The sequence below is a fragment of the Coturnix japonica genome, chromosome 27 (assembly GCF_054131305.1).
Source record: "Coturnix japonica strain WE chromosome 27, WE-NBRP24, whole genome shotgun sequence".
Classification (NCBI taxonomy): domain Eukaryota; kingdom Metazoa; phylum Chordata; class Aves; order Galliformes; family Phasianidae; genus Coturnix; species Coturnix japonica.
This window is the reverse complement of record NC_140689.1, coordinates 885351-905197: the sequence shown is the minus strand read 5'-3', so window position 1 is coordinate 905197 and position 19847 is coordinate 885351. Positions and strand designations below refer to the sequence as shown.

Here is a 19847-nt window from a genome sequence, read left to right as displayed (position 1 = left end):
GGGGTATCACCGCATTCCCCCCCCCCCCACACGCCATCTGTCCCCGCAGCATCTCCTGCATTCACTGCCCTCTGGGCTTTATTCAACCAGGAAACCGAACAGGCTCTTCCCCTCGGCGGGGTGAAAACAACAACCAAACCGCAGCCCAACAATGTGAAAGGCAAACCACCCTCCAACCCCCCCCCACCAAAAGGTGGCCACAGCATCACCCACCCATAGGGAACAGCAGGAACCAGGCCCTGGGGACCCTTATGGCTTCCAGAGAGGGGCCGAGGCAGCCCTAAGTGAGATACGGGCACAGCTCCATTGGGTACAGATGGAAGATGGAAACCAGTTCAAAGATGGTGGCGTGGAGATGGAACTGGTGGTGAAAGCGGCGCTGTGGGTGCAGGACGTGCTGTGGAATGGGGCTGTGGAATGGGGCAGGCACTTGACTTCTCAACACGCATCCAACACTGTGGTTAACAGGAGTACAAACGGCTCTGTGGGATCCGTGCACACCATCAGCCCTCATAGCCCCGATGCTTTGGGGTCACTGATGGTTCTGCTCTATGTCCCTCCACAAAGGGAGGCAGGGTGGGGGGGGTGGGAGTTGCCATTCCCCCCTTCTGTGCCCCACCAGCCCCATTTCCAGCCCCAGGAGCAGCTCTGCAGGGACTCACTGAGGTCAGGGCATCACAACGGGGAAGCTCTGCCCTGGCACTGCGCTGTCACCGCTGCTGGTCATCGAGGCACCTCCTGCACAGTGATAAACCCCACAGCGCTGTCACAGCCCATAGACCCACCCCACGGTGCCACCTGCACAGGGGTATGGCCCTACTGTGCCACTATGGGGCAGCCATACCTTGTGGGGCTCTGCCTTCCTCTTCACCCCCAGAGCTGATGGGGATGGAGCTGGGGAAGGGGCTGGCCCCAGACCGGGGGCTACTGAAGACAGAGAAGTTGGTGTAGGGTGTGGAGTCGGTGCAGAAGACAGAACCTGAGTCCCCACTGGAGAGGGACGGGCGGCTGCTGGCAGAGAGGGCTCCGCTCCAGGCGATGGAACACGGCACTTCAGGTGTCACGGTGTGGTGGGTTCCAGGGCCCCCAAGGGCTGTTGTTGTGGGGCACCAGGAGCCGGAGCTGGGCTGGGCCTCACCGTCATCCCTCTGAGGCTGTGAGGAAGCGGAAGGGCCAAGCAGCAGCCCCGGGGCTGGGGGCTCTGCATTGCCCTGGAGCCGCTCAGGGCTCTCATCTATGGGCCAAAGGAGGGGGTGGGTCAGGCACTGCTTCCCCTGCAGAGCTTAGCCCGGTGCCCCGCAGCTCCTGCTGCTGTTCCTCATGGCACCTCACTGCAAGACTGTGCTCCCCAGGGCTCACAGACCCCTTTGGAGCTCTTACAGGTGCCCACATCCTGAGCTGGAAAGAGACAACACGGGCAGGGGGCTCTGCACAGCCCCTAGTACTGAGCTCAGCACCCAGAGGCCAAGAACCACAGCTTCAGTGGCTGCCAGGGCCCTGAAGGACTACCAGCAACCCCCCCCCAGGGGGCATCAGGGCATCACCCTGTGTCTCCTTTCACCCCAAACAAGGCCCTTTGCACCGGGAGACATGGCTGGAATTGGGGTCAGCCCCACAGAGCTCACCCAGCAGGCTGATGCAGGACAGGGTCAGTGGTGTGGCGCTGGGGCTCGGCGGCAGCTCTGAAAGGAGGCTCTCAAGGGAGGTGCACACCATGTCCTCCTGCACAAGGGGTTGTGGGGGAGAGCTGTGTTAACCCCACAGGGTTAGGGTAGGGTTAGTGTTAGGGTTAGGCAGAAGGGTGAAACTCCCAACTCTAAGGATGACCCAGAACAAAATATGGGGAGAGAAAAGGTGCCATCAGAGCCCTGCTGTCCCCCGTCCCACCACAGCTCCACTCACTGGTGTCTCCACTGCACCCTCTGTCACTGGCAGTGGGAATCCACCCCCTTCCTCCTCCTGCTCCTGGTGGGGCTGCAGCACAGCATGGCCCAGCCGTACCAGTTCAGCCCCAATATCGAGGCTCTGTGGGGAAATGAGAGGAAGATGAAGGACACCAAATCCTGGCGAGGAGACAGGAGGGGAGCAGCGAAGCACGGGGTTCACCTCGCCACAGTGGACGTCAAACAGCGCGATGCGTGGCCACGTGCACAGCCCAGCCTGGGTGTAGCTGGAGATTTTGGCCACCAGTGGCTTCCACTGGGCGCAGTGGGTGAGGCTCTCAAAAGCGTCCAGCGCTGCCTCTTCCCACTGCTCCCCTGCAGGAGGGCTGGGGGTGAGCAGCACCGAGAGGGAAGCGGGCTCTGAAGAGCCACCCACGCTCCTCATGCACTCACCCACAGGCATGATCCCAGCCAGGCTACACTCAATGGCCTGGAAGGGCAGGCTCAGGAAATCGCTCCTGGTGGGGAGAAAGCAGCAGGCTGAGGGTGAGGGCAACTGGGCTGCACACTGCCGTCCTAAGGACATCCCCAGCCCTGCTGCCTCCTGCCTCCTGCCCCTTCCTCCCACACTCACCTCAGCACTCGCAGAGCCTCAAGGGGCGCCTCCCCGTTGTCCCCAAAATCCACATAGTAGAGGTCCAAGTTGCCATTCTCCAACGTGCCCAGCACCTGAGCCCGGTACCAATTGCTGCTGCCCGTGTATGGAGCTGCCACGATGTCCCCTGCCTGCACGGCCGCCAGCTCTGCCTGCAGGGACACATACCATGTCCTCCAGTGCCAGGATGGGTGAGGGGATGAGAATGGTGTCTCCCTGGGAGCCTCACCACACAGTCGCTGCTCTCGTAGTGCTGCGTCATCTCCGAAATCAGCTTGTCCAGCTGCAGGCTGCGCTCACCAATGATCTGGATCCAGAAATGGTTGGGGTTTTCGGTAGCTGAGACGTAGACCTCCATGTGCTCATTTGGATGGAAGCTAAAATCGGGGCTGGGAACTGCAGGATAGGACAGAGCGAAAGGGCGGATGGTTAGACTGGATGATCTCAGTCATCTTTTCCAGTCTAAATGGTTCTGTGATTCTATGACACGTGGATCCCACCCGAGGACACGTCATGGGGCACCCTGAGAGAGGCTGGAGCAAACCAGAGCCCCACAAAGCCCTCATTCTCCATGTGACAGCCCAGCAGCACAAGGGGCTTGAGGAGGGGTGGGAAAACCTTCCTCGCAGCACAGATTCCTCATTGCAACCCAAAGACGATCCCAGAACCTCTCACCTTCAAATTTTGGCACCGCTGTCGGCTCTTCCACTACCTCACTCCCGTCCTGCAGCTCCTCCACAGCTGACCCCCCTGGCAGAGAGCCCCCATTCCCAGCACCGTTCTCCCCATTAGGCAGCAGCGACGCTTCCCTGCGGCTGCCCAGGGGCTCCTTGCGGCGGCTCCGCAGCACCGCGGTCTGAGCCAGCTCCTGGCGGAACACTGTGTCCTCCATCAGCTTCTCCATGATGAGTTTCTGGGGAGAAAACAAGAGGGGAGCACGGGGGTCTCATACCACGAGCCCTCTCGGGGAGGGGGTGGGAGGCTGCCCCAGCGCTCACCTTGGCTGCATCCACCTCCTGTCGCGTCCCTGAGATCTGGATGAGCCGCATCGGTGCCAGCTTGGCCTCGGCCTGGTGCTGGCACTGCACCTGGGCTCCAGAGCTGCGGCAGATGCGGCGGACGGTCTCACCGCCATGACCTGCGGGACGCAGAGAGAACCAAGAGGTGTGAGGGGGGATTTACATCACCCCTCTCTCACCGTGCCCTCACCCTAAGATGGGCTGCTCGAAGGGATGGGGGCCACACCAATGATCCTCCCGACAGCTCTCTGCGGCACGTGGAGCTGCTCCGACACCGGCGTGCTCTCCACCACAATCTGGTGCACGGCAGCTTTGGCTCTGCACACTTGGCTGGGGGAACCCGAGATCAGCAGCAGCCGCTCCTCACCGTCAGCTTCCTCCTCCAGGTCGATCCGAGCCCCCGTCTCCTGCTGTAGCTGCACGGAGCACCCCATAGTAGCCCCCCAATCCCATCGGGACGCCTCCACACCCCATAGGAGCGACTCTCACCCTTCGGATGGTGGCTCCCTTCCGACCGATGATGGCTCTGGCCGCCACCCGCGGGACGCGCAGCTCCGCCTGCAGCTCCTCCGCTCCCACCGTGGGGACGTGAAGCTCTGGCCGGGATGGGGGGCGGCCATTGAGGGTCTCGGGGGGTCGGGGGCCGCAACAGGGGGGTGCGGGGGTGGTACGGCCAGGGGGGACACGGGTTGAACGGGCAGAGTGTAAGAGGAAGGGGCAGAATGGAAGGGGAAGGGGCAGAATGTATGGGGAAGGGGCAGAGCAGCGGGGGCGGCAGCTCGGGGGGGCTCATGGCACCCACCTCGGCCCTCCCGGTACCGCCGGTACACGATGTACAGCACGGTGGCTCCGGCGGGGAGGCCCAGCAGAACCGCCACCTTCTGCAGGCCGCTCAGCCCGGCCCAGCCGCCCCGCTCCGACGGCATCGCCGCGCCGGTACCGGAATTCGGAGCTCTCCGGGCCCTTCAGACCCGTTCGGGCCCCGTTAGGTCCCGTTAGGCCCAACCAGGCCCGGTTCCGTCGCGCCGCCGCCTCACGCAGCCCGCCGCCGCCTCAGGGCCCGGCCCTCCCCGCCATCCAGCCAATTAAAACCTCCGCTCCTCTAATCCCAGCCAATCAGCGCCCGCCAAGCGATGGCCAATCCGCTCTCAGCGCGGTGGGGAAGGAAGGCGGAGCCGAGCGCCGGTCCTGGGAATAAAGCGGCCAATCGACGCCGCCGGGTGGAGCCTCGCAGCCAATCAGAGGGCGGCAGGGAGGCAGAGAGGACCATTGCGGGGAGGGGGAGTTGCCATGGGGTGGGGTGGGGTTAAGGTTAGAGTTAGGGTCAGAGTCAGGGTCAGGGTCAGGGTTAGAGTTAGGGTTAGGGTCTGGGTTTAGGGTTAGGTTTAGGGTCAGGGTCAGGGTTAGGGTTAGGGTTAGGATCAGGGTTAGGGTTAGGGTCAGGGTTAGGTTTAGGGTTAGGGTTAGGGTTAAGATCCCGTGACTGAGGGCAGCAGAGAGCCCTCAGAGTGGGATTTGGAGAGGAGGAGGTTGGGGGGGGGCATCCTATAGGATTATCTGCATCCAACCCATGACGTCCTACAGCCCCACCATGGCACCCTACAGCTCCATCATGGCACCTTACAGCCTCACCGTGACACCCTACAGCCCCATTGTGGCATCCTACAGCCCCATCATAGCACCCTACAGCCCCCTCATAGCACCCTACAGCTCCATCATGGCACCCTACAGCCCCCTCATAGCACCCTACAGCCCCACCTTGGCACCCTACAGCCCCATTGTGGCATCCTACAGCCCCATCATGGCACCCTACAGCCCCACCATAGCACCCTACAGCACCACCGTGGCACCCTACTGCCCCATCATGGCACCCTACAGCCCCACCACGGCACCGTACAGCCCCATCGTGGCACCCTACAGCTCCATCATGGCACCCTACATCCCCACCCTGGCACCCTACAGCTCCATCATGGCACCCTACAGCCCCATCGTGGCACCCTACAGCTCCATCGTGGCACCCTACAGCCCCACCTTGGCACCCTACAGCCCCATCGTGGCACCTTACAGCTCCATCATAGCACCCTACAGCTCTGTCTTAGCACCTTACAGCCCCATCGTGGCACCCTACAGCCCTGTGGGTCCCCCCGCTCCGGATATCCCACGATCCCGCCTCCCCCCCCCCCCCAACACGCATGAAGACACCGTTCCCTTCCGCACACCTTTATTCCCAGCCGTGATACCGGTTGGCCACGCAGCACCCATGGGGAAGGGAAAGGGGAGGGGGGGGGTGAGGGTCTCAGCGGGGGGATTCCGGCTCCGGGGCGAAGAGCTCCCGGTACAGCGGGGGGAAGGCGGACAGCGGCGCCGCGGGGCGCAGGCGGCGGAAGGTCTGGAGCTGCTCCACGTGCTGGGAGCACAGCGCCCGCAGGCGGCACAACGGCGGCAGCTGGAGCGGGGAGAAGAGGGAAGAGTAGCCCAGGGATTCCATGTGTCCCATCCCAATAGCACCCCGTGTCCCATAGCACCCCAATGGCCCCCTACACCCCACGTTCCAAGGCACCCCAATGGCACTGTGTCACACCCATGGCAGCCCACATCCCATGGCACCCCATGACACCCACCACCCCGTGGCACCCCACGGTACCCGATATCACACGGCATCCCACCCCCCGTCCCCACACCCTGTGTCCCCACCCCCCGTGCCCTATCCCCCCCTTTGTGTCCCCATCCCCCCATCCCCCCCTTTATGTCCCCATCCCTCCCGTGTCCCCACCCCCCGTCCCCCATCCTGTGTCCCCACCCCCATCCCCCACCCTGTGTCCCCATCCCCCCATCCCCCCCCTTTGTGTCCCCATCCCCCCCGTGTCCCCACCCCCCGTCCCCCATCCCCCCCTTTGTGTCCCCATCCCCTCATCCCTCCCTGTGCCCCCACCCCCGTCCCCCATCCCCCCCCCCATGTCCCCACCTTGGCCAGCAGCCCCTCTCGCTGCGTCCTGCGCAGCAGCAGCCTAAAGGCCACCTCCAGGCGTCCCTGCAGCCGAGCCACCTTCCCTGGGTCCTGCAGCCACGGTCGGGCTGGGGACAGAGACAGTGTGTGAGGTTGGGGTGGGATGGGGATGGGGATAGGGATGGGGATGGTCAAGGATGGGGAGGAGGACAGGGACTGGGGATGGAGGGGACATGGATAAGGATGAGGAGTGGGGTCAGGGATGGCTAATGATGGGGACAAGGGCAGGTTGAGGTCGGTGCTGGTGACAGGGACATGGATGGAAACAGAATTAAGGCCGTGACCGTGGCATGGTGCTGCAGTGGGGACAGCAGGACAGGAAAGGGGACGGCCCTGGGGATGGGACACGGGGCTGCCAATGGTGACATCCACCAGATGGCACCGGAGATGGGGACACCCAACCCCCCCACCCAGCACCCACCCCGGGATAAAGCTTGGGCCATTTGGGCACACCCCAAGGGAGGGACATGGGGACAGGGGGTGGTTGGTCCCTCACTAGCATTGATGAGGACGATGGCACTGAATAGGGCCACCTCCCCCTCTGAGCAGCGCAGAGCACAGAGGTTTTGTGCAAAGTCGAAGATGGAACCGATGAGCTCGGGGCAGCCTGTGGGAACCCTCGTTAGCAGTCCCATAACAACACGATCCCACATCCCCAGCATCCCCAATGTCCCAAGCCCTACCCAGCGACCTGAAGAGCTCGGCACCAGCGTACTTGCCCTCGAAGAACACGGTCCGGTTGTCGGGGTTGAAGGCCCGGCACATCCGCACCAGCACCACCTCCATGGCGCCTGCCACCGCCACCGGGATGGGGACAGCAACGGTGGCACCGGGACGGACAGGGACGGGCCCCATGGGGCAGCTTGGGACTCAGCTTGTGTCCCTGTGGCACCAGCCTTTGGGGACTGCCACCTCCCCAGCAGGGGCTGTCACCCCCTACATGGACATCTTTGGGACTGCCACCTCCCCACGGGACCCCTTGGCACTTCCACCTCACCAAGGGGGTCAGAGCAGTCCTTGGCAACTCTCACTTCCCCAGTGGAACCAGACCAACCCCATAAGCACCGCCACCTCCCACAGGGGACTGGAGCATCCCATTGCCGTGGGGCTGGGGACAGGGAGGCAGGGATAGGAGATAAGGAAAGGGCACAGCCCCCTACCCGCCTTGAGGAGGACGATCTGGTCATTCTGGCAGAGCTCCATGAAGCCACGCAGCCTCTTGGCAAACTCCACCACGCTCTGGATGGCCTCGGTGAGCCGGCACGCGCAGCGCTGCCACATCTCCTCCGGCGGCTGCAGCACCCGAGGCCGCATCCCCGGGGGGGTCAGAGCAGTCCCTGGGGGCTGTCAGCTCCCCAGAGGGACCTTTGGAGACTGTCACATCCCCAGGGGGCTCATAGGGGACCATTACTTTCCCCATGGGACTGTCACCTCCCCAGGGGGCTCATAGGGGACTGTTACTTTCTCTATGGGACCCACGGGACTGTCACCTCCCCAGGGGATTCAGAATGGTCCTTAGGGGTTGTCACTTCCCCGGTGGGAGCCATGGGACTGTCACACCTTCTTAATGGGACCCATGGGACTGCCACCTCTCCAATCAGACCCATAGCATCGTCACCTCCCCACTAAGGTCAGTATGGTTCTTGGGGACTGTCACTTTCTCACTGGGACCCTTGGGACTGTCACACATCCTTAACAGGGCCCCTGAGGACTGACACCTCTCCATTCAGACCCTTGGGACTGTCACCCCCCCCATGGGGACCCGTGATGCTCCCCTCACCTTCTTCTGGAAGGCACAGACCTCCTCCCGGCTGAAGGTTTCCCTGCGGCGCAGCTGCAGCTCCTCGGCACGCAGCTGGCACGTCTCACGGTGTGATGCCAGCACGCTCTGTGTCAGCAGCTCTGGGGGATATGGGGACATCATGGGGGACATGGAGACAGGGGAGGGACAAGGACATGGTCCCCAAGGCGCCAGGTCCCGGAGCCAGCTGTGAATGGAGCCGGGTCCCACCAGGATGTGGCACCCAGGGGTGATGGAGCCAGATCCCATTAACACTGAGCAGCCAGGGGTGATGGAGCCAGATCCCATTAACACTGAGCAGCCAGGGGTGATGGAGCCAGATCCCATTAACACTGAGCAGCCAGGGGTGATGGAGCCTGGCCCTAAACCCACTGAGCACCCACAGGTGACACGGTGAGGTCCCCCCCATCCTCCCCTGTGCCACCACCACTCACCGATCTCCAGCGCAGGTGACTCCAGGATGCTCCCAACCCCAGGGTGGGGGCACACACCACGACTGTCCCCATCTCCATCCCCATCCTGCGTGGCCATCTCCCTGCGCTCACCCTCTGCCGTGACACCGGGGCACCCCGGGGTGCTGGGGGGCACTGGGTGACCCCGGCAGCCCGGCAGCCCTATGGTGAAGCTGGGGGTGCCTTGGGCCGCCCGCTCCCGTTCCCAGTCCCGGTTCTGGTCCCGTTGCTGCTGCTCCAGTTGCTGCTGTACCTCTGCACGCAGCCGGTCCCGCTGCTTCTTGGACATGCGGCCAAACTTAACAGCTGTGGGGCAGGCACACACACACGCGTGTTCAGTCATGTTCACACAAGTGTGTGAGTGCACCCGCCTCAGGACACACATGTGGCTTTCAGGCTGAGCATCACCAGGTGTCCCCAGAGGGCACCCATAGATTGGGGGGCACCCAGAGATGGGGGGACACAGGCACCTTGTGTTACTGCGGGGGTGTCCAGGGATATGGGGGGCACCCAGTGGTGGGGAGCATCCCCTAATATGGGAGTGCACCTAAAGATGGTGGGGGGGGGGGGGGCAACCTGGTGAAGAGGGGTGCACCCAGTAAGGTGGGGGGTACACAGTGATATGGGGGGGTACACCCAGTAAGGTGGGGGGTAAACAGTGATATGGGGGGGTACACACAGTAAGGTGGGGGGTATACACAGTGATATGGGGGGGTACACACAGTGATATGGGGGGGGTACACACAGTGATATGGGGGGGTACACACGGTAAGGTGGGGGGTACACACAGTGATATGGGGGGGGTACACACAGTAAGGTGGGAGGTACACATAGTGATATGGGGGGGTACACACAGTAAGGTGGGGGGTACACAGTGATATGGGGGGGTACACACAGTAAGGTGGGGGGTACACAGTGATATGGGGGGGTACACACAGTGATATGGGGGGGGTACACACAGTGATATGGGGGGGTACACACAGTAAGGTGGGGGGTACACACAGTGATATGGGGGGGGTACACACAGTAAGGTGGGAGGTACACAGTGATATAGGGGGGGTACACACAGTAAGGTGGGAGGTACACACAGTGATATGGGGGGGGTACACACAGTAAGGTGGGAGGTACACATAGTGATATGGGGGGGTACACACAGTGATATGGGGGGGGGCTCCCAGTGATGGGGAGATGATGGGTGGGGGTGCACACATTGATGTGGGGGAGGGGATAAGAGGGGATGCGTTCACTGACCCTACAGGTGGACACTCAGCACTGGGAGATGACGGGGGAGGGGAGCGGGGGGACGATCCCAGAGGTCCGGGGGGGGGGCAGTGCTGTTCCGAAGTGAAGTTTGGTGGGGGGGGGGCACGAACCGTCGCGGGACATGCCGAGGCGGAGGCACTTCTGCAGGCGGCAGTGCTGGCAGCGGTTGCGGCTGGCTCGGTCGATGGGGCAGTTCTGCTGGCGGCTGCAGGCGTAGCTCAGGCTGCTCTGTTGGCTGCGCCGGAAAAAACCCTACAAGGAAGGGAGGATGAAGGGGGAGGTGACCCACCTAAGAGCCCCCCCCGACCCCAATTACCAGCTCCTTTTATTCCCCCTCCCCCCCACCAGGCTCTCACCTTGCAGCCCTCGCAGGTGATGACGCCGTAGTGGATCCCCGAGGATTTGTCCCCACAGATCTTGCAGGGGATCGCCTCGATGTGGGCTGCAGGATGGGGGGGAGGGGTTTATAGGGGTTGGGAGTCAGCTCCTATGGGATCCCCCAGCCCATATGGGTCCCCGCAGAGTCTCATGGCCCCAGAACGTCCCTAATGGTATCTCACAACCCCTCCAGGCTCACAGGGCCCCTATAGGATCTCTCAGTTCCTACAGCCTCACAAGGCAACTGTGGGGCCCTACAGAAGCTCATGGTCCCTATAGGCTCATAGTGCCCCTATGGAACCTCACAGGGTCCGTATAGGATCCCACATCCACTGTGCTCTCACGTGTCCCCACAGCTCATGTGTTACCCTCCTGGTTCCCAGGTCCCCTCACACGTCACCTGTGGGGACCGCATGAACCACGTGTACTGCCCACTATGTCACACGGACTGCGGGATGTCACGTGTCACACGTGTCACCATGGGACCTCACGTGTCCCCCGCAGGCCCACCCGCTGCCCAGACAAGCTCTCCAAGACCCTATAGGCTCACAGAGTCCCTATAGGTTTGTATGATCTCTATGTGGGCTCCATGGTCCCTATAGGACTGCACACTTCCTATAGGCTCACATAGTCCCTATAGGACTGCACACTTCCTATAGGCTCACAGAGTCCCTATAGGACTGCACACTTCCTATAGGCTCACAGAGTCCCTATAGATTTGCATGATCTCTATATGGGCTCCATGGTCCCTATAGGACTGCACACTTCCTATAGGCTCACACAGTCCCTATAGGACTGCACACTTCTTATAGGTTCACACAGTCCCTATAGGCTCACACAGTCCCTATAGGCTCACATGGTCCCTATAGGCTCACACAGTCCCCATAGGCTCACACAGTCCTTATATGAACTTCCACCATCCTCATAGGATCCCACAGTCCCTTATAGTGTCACACATGGTCTGCTATAGGCTCCCATAGTCCCTACAGGGTCATGCTGTCCCCATAGGCTCATATGGTTTCCATATGAGCTCCCACAGTTCCTATAGCAGTGCACAGTCCCTTAAAGAATCCCACAGTCCTTCTAGACTCATGCAGTCCCTATGGGGTTGCCTAGTCCCTATAAGGTCACACAGTCCCTATAGGCTCTCATGGTCCCTATAGGCTCACGTTCCCTCGTGTGCTCACGTGTCCCCACGCTGCTTCACGTGTCACCCCCGGTCTCACGTGTCACCAACTGTTACCTACAGCTCCTGTGCCCTCACGGCCCCACAAGTTCCCCAGGGCTTCACATCCTCCCCCCCCCGTGTCCCCCAATCCTGTGGGGTCACTGTCCCCACGTCCTCATGTCCCCATAGGGCCCCATAGGGCGTTGGGGTCTGGGGGGGCGCGGTGACAGCAGCACCGAAACCACAGCGAACGGAGGTAAAGCCACAACTGGGACACAGCACCGGGGGGGGGGGGGCAGGAAGGGACCGGCACAGGGAGGGGACACCCAGAGGGTGAGGGGTCGGGGGGGGGGCAGCGGGGGGGGGGCATGAGGAGGGGGACAGTGGGGAGGGGGCAATGGGGAGCGGAATAGTGGAGAGGGGGAAAGCAGGGAGGGAAGAGAGGGGTGAGGGGAGTCGGGGGGGGGCAATGGGGAGGGATCATCCGGGGAGGGGGACAACGTTTGGGTTGGGGGCACATAGAGATGAGGACGGAGGGGTGGGGGACACGGGTGGGGACGCTGAACGTGGGGTCACACTGGGGACGGGGATGGCACAGGGGACACAGGACACGGGGGACACAGGACAAGGGGGACACAGGACATGGGGGACAGAGGACACGGGGGACACGGGGGACACGGGGGACAGAGGACATGGGGGACAGCTCCAGCCCCGAGGCCATCGCGGTGTCACTGCGTGCCTTGCACACACTCTTGCACGCTTGCAGAAGGCTGCGCACACCCACCGGTGTTTGCACAAAGTCGTGCAAACTCACACCTCCCTCCCTTGCACGGGGGTTGTGCACGCCTGCGTGTATTTACACGCGCTGGTGCGGGCACACGCGTGTGTCCTTGCACACCCAGACACACACGCGGCGATGGGAATGAGGCGTTTGACTCAGCCCGGCATTACTCAACGCGCCGCCGCTGCCGGGAAGCGCCGCTCCGTTTCGGGGCCGTTTCGGGGCCGTTTTGGGGCCGCTCCTGCCGGGAAGCAGCAGCGAGAGGTCGGCGAGGTCTCACCCCACAGGCGGCACCAGCGCTCCCACGGCGCTGGGACCCGACAGCCCCTGTTGGCCCTATAGGGATCCCACAGCACCCCACAGCCCCACGGGGAACACAACAGAGCCCGCTCAGTCCTAAAGGGTCCCTGTAGCACCCACTGACCCCACGGTGTCATTCTCTCGCCCCAAAAGAATCCACTCAGCCCTATATGAACCCCAGAGCACCCATCAGTCCCATGCAGACTCAACTGCAACCCACAGCCCTAAAGGAGCCCAAAAGAACCACACAGCCCTATGGGGACCCCACAGCCCTATGGGGATCACACAGACCCATGGGGACCACACAGCCCTACGGGGACCCCACAGCCCCATGGGGACCACACAGCCCTATGGGGACCCCACAGCCCCATGGAGAACCAACAGCTCCCATCAGTCCTACAGTGACCCCAAAGCACGCCACAGTCCTGTAGGGACCCAGTAACACAGCATAGCTCCCACAGGAACCCAACAACATCTGCTCAGCCCTATGGGGACCCCATAACACCCATCGGCCCCATGGGGACCCCATAGAATCCACTCAGCCCTGCAAGGACCCTGTAGCACTTATGGGAACCCAACAGCATCGCACAAGAACCCAACAGAATCCGCTCAGCCCTAGAGGGAACCCCACAGCTCCCAGAAACCTCATGGGGACCTCGAGTGCCCCAAAGGTGCCCAATGACTTCACAGTGATGTGACAACAGAGCGGAGCTTCAACCCTGGCACCATGACACCTTGACATGGGATAACACGTCATGACGTGGGATAACACGTTAGGACATGGGTTAACATGTTAGGACATGGGATAACACGTCATGACACGGGATAACACGTCATGACATGGGATGACATGTTAGGACACGGGATAACACGTTAGGACATGGGATAACACATTAGGACATGGGATAACACGTCATGACATGGGTTAGCATGTTAGGACATGGGATAACACGTTAGGACATGGGATAACACGTTAGGACACGGGATAACACGTCCCAGCACACCACAATACAGTAGGAATAGACACTGTGGGACCCCCTGCTCCCACCACGTCCCCCATGGGGCTGCAGTGCCCCCACCATGTTGGCACTGTCACCACCACCAGTGACAGCATCGCCAGTGGGGTCCTCTATGGGACACTGCATGGGGTCAGCGACGGGGACAGGGGGATACGCAGACATGGGGACATCAGCGGGGATAAAGCAACAGCGGGTACGGGGAAATAGGGGACATCAATGGGACATAGGGACAGCAGTGCGGACACGGGGGCATTGGTGGGCACACAGGGACACGGGGACAGCCACGGGGACACGGGGACAACGGGAGCCGAACGGAGCGATGCCCGCGGTGACACGGCGACAGACGGCGGCTGCTGCGCGGCGCCACCTGCGTGTCCCCGTCCCCGCCACCTGCGTGTCCCCGACCACATCTGAGGGCACCGGAGCGGAGCGGGGGCACCGCGGGGGGCGGGGCCGGGGGCACCACCGGCCTTGCACACGAGTGTGTTGTGCACAGCACCGTGCACAGTGCACACCCAGGGCTGCAGGATCGCACCCACGCAGCTCTGTGCTCATCTGCTTGCACACCTGTGTGCCCCTTTGCACACTCACGCACAGCTCCCCACACATTACACACTCAGTGTACACGCAGCTGCACGTTGCACGCTCACCCTCGCTCCTGTAGCACCCGCTGCTCACACACTTGCACAAACCCTTGCATGCTCCCACGCTTGCACAGATGGATGCACCCCCCACACGTTGCACACTCAGACCATGCACACCTGCAGCAGCCACACCTTGCACGCTCACTTCAGCAAGACAGCACACGCCCCCTGCTTGCACTTACAACAAAACACACTTGCACATACACTCACACACCCCTTGCACGCTCCCACCCACACCTCCCACCCCATTTGCACTCCCACTCCCCCACCTCACAGGCCCCTTGCACACCCCTTTCCCTTGCACACCCCTCCCCTTGCACACCTCTTCTCCTTGCACACCCCTCCCCATGCACACCTCTTCCCCTTGCACACCCCCTCCCCTTGCATACCCCTCCCCTTACACACCCCTTCCCTTTGCACAACCCTCCCCTTGCACACCCCTTTCACTTGCACACCCCTTTCCCTTTGCCTACCCCGTCCCCTTACACACCCCCTCCCCATGCACACCCCTTCCCTTTGCACACCCCTTCCCCTTGCACACCCCTCCCCTTGCACGCCTGCCCCGTACCTCTCATTGTGGTGTGTGGGGTGCGGTGGCGCGGCCGGGCGTTATAAGGGCGCGGGGCCCCCCCGGCATCCTGCCCCCCCCCCCCATCAGCATCCTGCCCCCCCCGGCCCCACGCACTGGAAATTTCCGACTTTCCACGGTGACACGTGGGGAGGTGAGGGGGGAAATGAGGGGTCACTAAGCTGTGCTATAGGGGGGAGGATGGGATACCTGGGGGGTGGCAGTAGAGGGGGGGGTTGGACCCCCACATGTGGGCTCTGCAGTCCTCCAGTGTGTGGGGGTGGGATCCACGGCCACCCCGATGCCTGTGGGGCAGCTATAGGGCTGGCAGTGGGGTGAGCTGTAGGGTCAGGTACAGGGCTGGCAATGGGGTCAGCCATGGGGTCAGTTACAGGGCAGCCATGAGGCCATGGGGTGAGTAATGGGGCAACCATGGGGTCAGCCACGAGGCACAGCCATAGGTGAGCTATAGGGTCAGACGTGGGGTCCCCCAGGGAGGGCACAGACTTAGTGCTGCCTGAGTGCAGTGCGGTTGTGGCTGCGCCCCCGTGTACCTGTATCCCCATGTCCCATATTCCTGTGTCCCCAAGTCCCCACATCCCCAGGACCTGGTCAGATTTGGGAGCGGGGGGGGGGTTGGGGGGGGAAAGGAGGGACGACCCCACTCATTCCACGGCCCCGCCCACCCAATGGCTCCGCCCATTCAGCCACAACCCGTCCCCCAACCCCTCCCACCGCACCCCTTCCTGCCCTGCAGCACGTAGGGACAGGGATGGTTATGGGGACAGGGACGGTTATGGGGACAGGGATGGTTATGGGGACAGGGACGGTTATGGGGACAGGGATGGTTATGGGGACAGGGACGGTTATGGGGACAGGGACGGTTATGGGGACAGGGATGGTTATGGGTACAGGGATGGTTATGGGGACAGGGACGGTTATGGGGACAGGGATGGTCAGGGGGTCAGGGATGGTTATGGGGCCAGGGATGGTTATGGGGACAGGGACGGTTATGGGTACAGGGATGGTTATGGGGCCAGGGAAGGTTATGGGGCCAGGGAAGGTTATGGGGCCAGGGAAGGTTATGGGGACAGGGACGGTTATGGGGGCAGGGATGGTTAGGGGGCCAGGGATGGTTATGGGGCCAGGGAAGGTTATGGGGCCAGGGAAGGTTATGGGGCCAGGGACGGTTATGGGGCGAGGAATGGTTATGGGGACAGGGAAGGTTATAGGAACAGGGATGGTTATGGTGCCAGGGATGGTTATGGGGCCAGGGATGGTTATAGGAACAGGGACGGGGGACAGACCCCATGGGGACACCACTCCGAACCCCAATAAACCACCAGAGGACACCGATGTCACTGCAGTGCCAGGCTCTGATCCCAGGAGGTGACACAGGGACGCCCCCTCCAGCATTACAGTGTCACCGCTGGGGACAGGCGGCTGGGGAGGGGGGGGAATTGTTGTCCTCCACCTGGATGAAGAGAGCTGGAAGAGACAGAGGAGTTACAGTGACACAGTGACACCGTGTGACAGCACGGCATGGGGTCACGGTGCCCTCTGCACTGTGGGGAGCCCCTGTGTCACCCCGCTCTATGGGATGGCCTCATTGTCCCCAGCCCTGTCCCCACAGCCCCTCACCGGTGGCCTCGGCGTACAGCATGTCCCGTTGGGTGTCACACACTTGGCAGGACAGGAAGATCTTGCGCCCCTCGTGCTGCTCCACGCGGCTGTCGGCCACCACCACGGCACCCAGCGGCACCGGGCTGGGGGACAAGGAGGGGACAGAGATGGGGACGGAAAGAGGAGTGAGGGGAGAATGGGGACAAGGACAGGGATGGGAGTGAGGACAGGGTGGGTGACGCTCACGCCAGGTAACTGATGCTCAGCTTGGCCGTCATCGCCGACATTTTGGCTGCTGCCAGAGCACACGTCCCCACTGTAGTGTCAACGAGGGTGGCAATGGCACCACCATGAGCGAAGCTGTGGGGACACAATGAGCGTGTGGGGATGGGGGTGAGGACGGGGATGGGGACACGTCACCTACCCCTGGTGGCCCTCCAGGTAGGGGCCCACCTGGCACAGGCACCGCGTGCGGCGGCCGGAGGCGTGAAGGAAGATGGCGTACTCAAAGCCAGCACCTTCTGCGTCCACATTGCGCAGGAACAGCCGCGGACCCGGACCAGGATCCACTGTCATCTGTAACACCTCTGCCAACAGGACACGGAGTGGGTGACACAATGGGGGGGACACAATGGGGGGACACAATGGGGGGACATAATGGGGGGGACACAATGGGGGTGACACAATGGGGGGGACATGGTGTGGGGGACACAATGGGGGTGACACAATGGGGGGGACATGGTGTGGGGGACACAATGGGGGGGACACAATGGGGGTGACACGGTGTGGGAGACACAATGGGGGGGACACAGTGGGGGTGGCAGAGTGTGGGCTGGTGATACAGGGGTGACAAAGTGTGGGTAATGCTGTGTCAGTAACAGGGCATGGGTGACAGTGTTGGTGACACCATGACAGTGTCACGGTGTTGGTGACGCTGTATTTGACACTGTGTTGGTGACACCATGACAGTGTCACGGTGTTGGTGACGCTGTATTTGACACTGTGTTGGTGACACCATGACAGTGTCACGGTGTTGGTGACGCTGTATTTGACACTGTGTTGGTGACACCGTGACAGTGTCACGGTGTTGGTGACGCTGTATTTGACACTGTGTTGGTGACACCATGACAGTGTCACAGTGTCGCCACCATTGCTGTTGTCACAGTGTGAGCGGCACCACGAGCTGAGGACGCGGTGCAGGTGACACAGACAAGGGACAATGGTGGTCACCTGGGAGGTGGTCGAGGCCGCGGCGGTAGGACGGGATACGACGCCATGAGCCGTCGGTGGTGCAGCGCAGCAGACGCTGGTACTGCTCACACATGGCTGCGCTCCATCCGGCATTGGGGACAGCCAGGTCCTGTGGGGACACCGAGCACGGAGCCTGCAGGGACACACAGCAATGGGGACGGGGCGGCCGTGGCAGTGGGACATGGGGTGGTGTGGGGACAGGCACATCAATGGGGACACCGGGGGTTCAGTGGCACAGCTGTGGGATGCTGTCACCAGTCCCCTCCCACCTCCCATCTGTGACCCTCTTGTGTCACCCAGGGCTGGGACATTTATGCCATGTCATCCCTATATGTCACAACACCTGTAACGTGCCTGAGCCTGTCACCACCCCGGAGTGCCCTATGTCCTCGTGTCTCCACCCCATATTCCCATGTCCCCACCCCCTATCTGCATGTCACTGCCCCACGTCTCTGTATCACCTACCTTTGTCCCCATGTCACCAGCCAATATCCTCATGTCACCAAGCAATAACCCCATGTCCCCGCCCTGTGTCCCCATGTCACTGCCTGGCGTCTCCGTGTCACCTCCTGTTGTCCCCATGTCCCGCCCCACGATGTCCCTGTGCCACCACCCAACACCACCACCCCATGTTCCCATGTCACTGCTCCATGTCCCCACACCCTCATCCAATGTCCCTGTGCCCCCACTCCATGGCCCCATTTCCCCACCTGATGTCCCCATACCACTGCCTGATGCCACCACCACCTGTCCCCATGTCCCTACGATGTCCCCATGTTCCCTCAATGTCCCCACGTCCTCACAATGTCCCCATGATGTCCATGTCCCCATGATGTCCCCATGTCCCTATGGTGTCCCTATAGTGTCCCCATGCCCCCATGGTGTCCCCATGTCCCATTGATGTCCCCATGTCCCCACAATGTCCCCATGTCCCCATGATGTCCCCATATCCCTATGATGTCCCCATGTCCCCACAATGTCCCCATGTCCCCACAATGTCCCCATGTTCCTTCAATTCCCCCATGTCCCATTGATGTCCCCATATCCCTATGGTGTCCCCATGTCCCCACAACGTCCTCATGTCCTCACAATGTCCCCATGTCCCTATGGTGTCCCCATGATGTCCCATGTCCCCATGATGTTCCCATGTCCCTATGGTGTCCCTATAGTGTCCCCATGCCCCCATTGTGTCCCCATATCCCTATGATGTCCCCATATCCCATTGATATCCCCATGTCCCATTAATGTCCCCATGTCCCATTAATGTCTCCATGTCCCCATGATGTCCCCATGTCCCCATGGTGTCCCCATGTCCCCATGGTGTCCCCATATCCCCATGGTGTCCCCACGTCCCATTAATGTCCCCATATCCCATTAATGTCCCCATGTCCCCACACCCACTGACGTCCCCCCGCCCCTCACTCACCGTGGGGGTCACCCTGCCCATCCCATGTGCCACCACCGCTCGCGCCCCCGCCGCGCAGCTTCGCCACATGGCGCGAGATGACGTCACCGAGACGACGTCACTCCGGCTCTGACGTCACTCCGTCCCGGCGTCACCCCTCTCCTCTGTCGCGCTGCGATGACGTCACTACGACGCGCCGGGCCCCCCGCCCCGCGACCCGCGGCCGTTCCAGCGCGGATGGAGCCACGGGCCGCGATGGGGGCGGAGCCTCCGGTAGTGAAGCCGCTTCCGGTGTAAGGCCCCTCCCCACGGAACCCCATAGAGACACATAGGGACACATAGGGATCCGGTGGAGATACACAGCGATGGGGCTTTAGGGTTAAGGACCCCATGGAGGTGGGGACTCAGTAATGAATATTGGGATATGGGGTCAGGAACCCCACAGTGATGAGGGTTTGGGGATGAAGACCCCATGGACATGGGGACTCAGGGCTTGTTATGGGGATATGGGGATGGGAATCCTATAGTGAAGGGAGTTTGGGGATGAGGACCCCGTGGACATGGGGACTCAGGGCTTGTTATGGGGATATGGGGATGGGAATCCTATAGTGAAGGGGGTTTGGGGATGAG

The 19847-nt window shown here is 61.9% G+C and overlaps 3 protein-coding genes across 17 annotated transcripts; all 3 read right to left on the bottom strand.

The window, feature by feature from the left end:
• Positions 1 to 56: 56 nt before the first annotated feature.
• Positions 57 to 4619, bottom strand: TDRKH (tudor and KH domain containing). 5 transcript variants are annotated; one of them, XM_015884732.3, is made up of 14 exons: positions 4360 to 4619; positions 4047 to 4153; positions 3784 to 3973; positions 3537 to 3676; positions 3214 to 3451; positions 2768 to 2934; positions 2518 to 2690; positions 2337 to 2401; positions 2107 to 2258; positions 1903 to 2025; positions 1626 to 1722; positions 845 to 1234; positions 663 to 738; positions 57 to 482 (listed from the first exon to the last, which is right to left on the bottom strand). In XM_015884732.3, exons 1-13 carry the CDS (start codon positions 4481 to 4483, stop codon positions 668 to 670), a joined length of 2037 nt encoding a protein of 678 aa, XP_015740218.2. In that variant the 5' UTR covers positions 4484 to 4619; the 3' UTR covers positions 57 to 482; positions 663 to 667. The 5 variants fall into 5 exon arrangements, with proteins under 5 accessions (XP_015740218.2, XP_015740217.2, XP_085380454.1 ...); XM_015884731.3 differs by having other exon boundaries at positions 57 to 455; XM_085524328.1 differs by lacking the exon at positions 3784 to 3973 and having other exon boundaries at positions 57 to 455.
• A 1142-nt stretch (positions 4620 to 5761) lies between these two features.
• On the bottom strand, positions 5762 to 15332 carry RORC (RAR related orphan receptor C). 3 transcript variants are annotated; one of them, XM_085524310.1, is made up of 10 exons: positions 15149 to 15332; positions 10437 to 10522; positions 10191 to 10332; positions 8800 to 9123; positions 8345 to 8466; positions 7725 to 7857; positions 7248 to 7355; positions 7061 to 7171; positions 6523 to 6632; positions 5762 to 6003 (listed from the first exon to the last, which is right to left on the bottom strand). In XM_085524310.1, the coding sequence occupies exons 1-10, from the start codon at positions 15186 to 15188 to the stop codon at positions 5854 to 5856; spliced, it is 1326 nt and encodes a 441-aa protein (XP_085380436.1). In that variant the 5' UTR covers positions 15189 to 15332; the 3' UTR covers positions 5762 to 5853. The 3 variants fall into 3 exon arrangements, with proteins under 3 accessions (XP_085380436.1, XP_085380437.1, XP_085380435.1); XM_085524311.1 differs by lacking the exon at positions 7061 to 7171; XM_085524309.1 differs by lacking the exons at positions 5762 to 6003; positions 6523 to 6632 and having other exon boundaries at positions 6641 to 7171.
• A 964-nt stretch (positions 15333 to 16296) lies between these two features.
• On the bottom strand, positions 16297 to 19474 carry LOC107324587 (acyl-coenzyme A thioesterase THEM4-like). Of its 9 annotated transcripts, none has more exons than XM_015884734.3 (6): positions 19239 to 19474; positions 17792 to 17945; positions 16986 to 17148; positions 16808 to 16921; positions 16580 to 16704; positions 16297 to 16426 (listed from the first exon to the last, which is right to left on the bottom strand). In XM_015884734.3, exons 1-6 carry the CDS (start codon positions 19305 to 19307, stop codon positions 16362 to 16364), a joined length of 690 nt encoding a protein of 229 aa, XP_015740220.2. In that variant the 5' UTR covers positions 19308 to 19474; the 3' UTR covers positions 16297 to 16361. The 9 variants fall into 9 exon arrangements, with proteins under 9 accessions (XP_015740220.2, XP_015740221.2, XP_085380444.1 ...); XM_015884735.3 differs by having other exon boundaries at positions 16597 to 16704; XM_085524318.1 differs by having other exon boundaries at positions 16808 to 16877.
• Between the last annotated feature and the right edge of the window lie 373 nt (positions 19475 to 19847).

Bases quoted from the DNA above. Each gene is read 5' to 3' on its own strand.
- TDRKH (XM_015884732.3), bottom strand. From the start codon at position 4,483: ATGCCGTCGGAGCGGGGCGGCTGGGCCGGGCTGAGCGGCCTGCAGAAG. The intron at 4,154-4,359 runs GTGGGTGCCATG...CATCCCGGCCAG, and splicing joins GCGGTACCGGGAGGGCCGAG to AGCTTCACGTCCCCACGGTG. The intron at 3,677-3,783 runs GTGTGGCCCCCA...TGCGTCCCGCAG, and splicing joins AGCTGTCGGGAGGATCATTG to GTCATGGCGGTGAGACCGTC.
- RORC (XM_085524309.1), bottom strand. From the start codon at position 15,188: ATGTGGGGGTCCAACCCCCCCCTCTACTGCCACCCCCCAG. The intron at 10,523-15,148 runs GTATCCCATCCT...CCCATCCTGCAG, and splicing joins CCTCTACTGCCACCCCCCAG to CCCACATCGAGGCGATCCCC. The intron at 7,858-8,344 runs GTGAGGGGAGCA...CGGGTGCTGCAG, and splicing joins TCTGTGCCTTCCAGAAGAAG to CCGCCGGAGGAGATGTGGCA.
- LOC107324587 (XM_015884734.3), bottom strand. From the start codon at position 19,307: ATGTGGCGAAGCTGCGCGGCGGGGGCGCGAGCGGTGGTGGCACATGGG. The intron at 16,922-16,985 runs GTAGGTGACGTG...GTGTCCCCACAG, and splicing joins TACCTGGAGGGCCACCAGGG to CTTCGCTCATGGTGGTGCCA. The intron at 16,705-16,807 runs GTGAGCGTCACC...CTTGTCCCCCAG, and splicing joins CTGAGCATCAGTTACCTGGC to CCCGGTGCCGCTGGGTGCCG.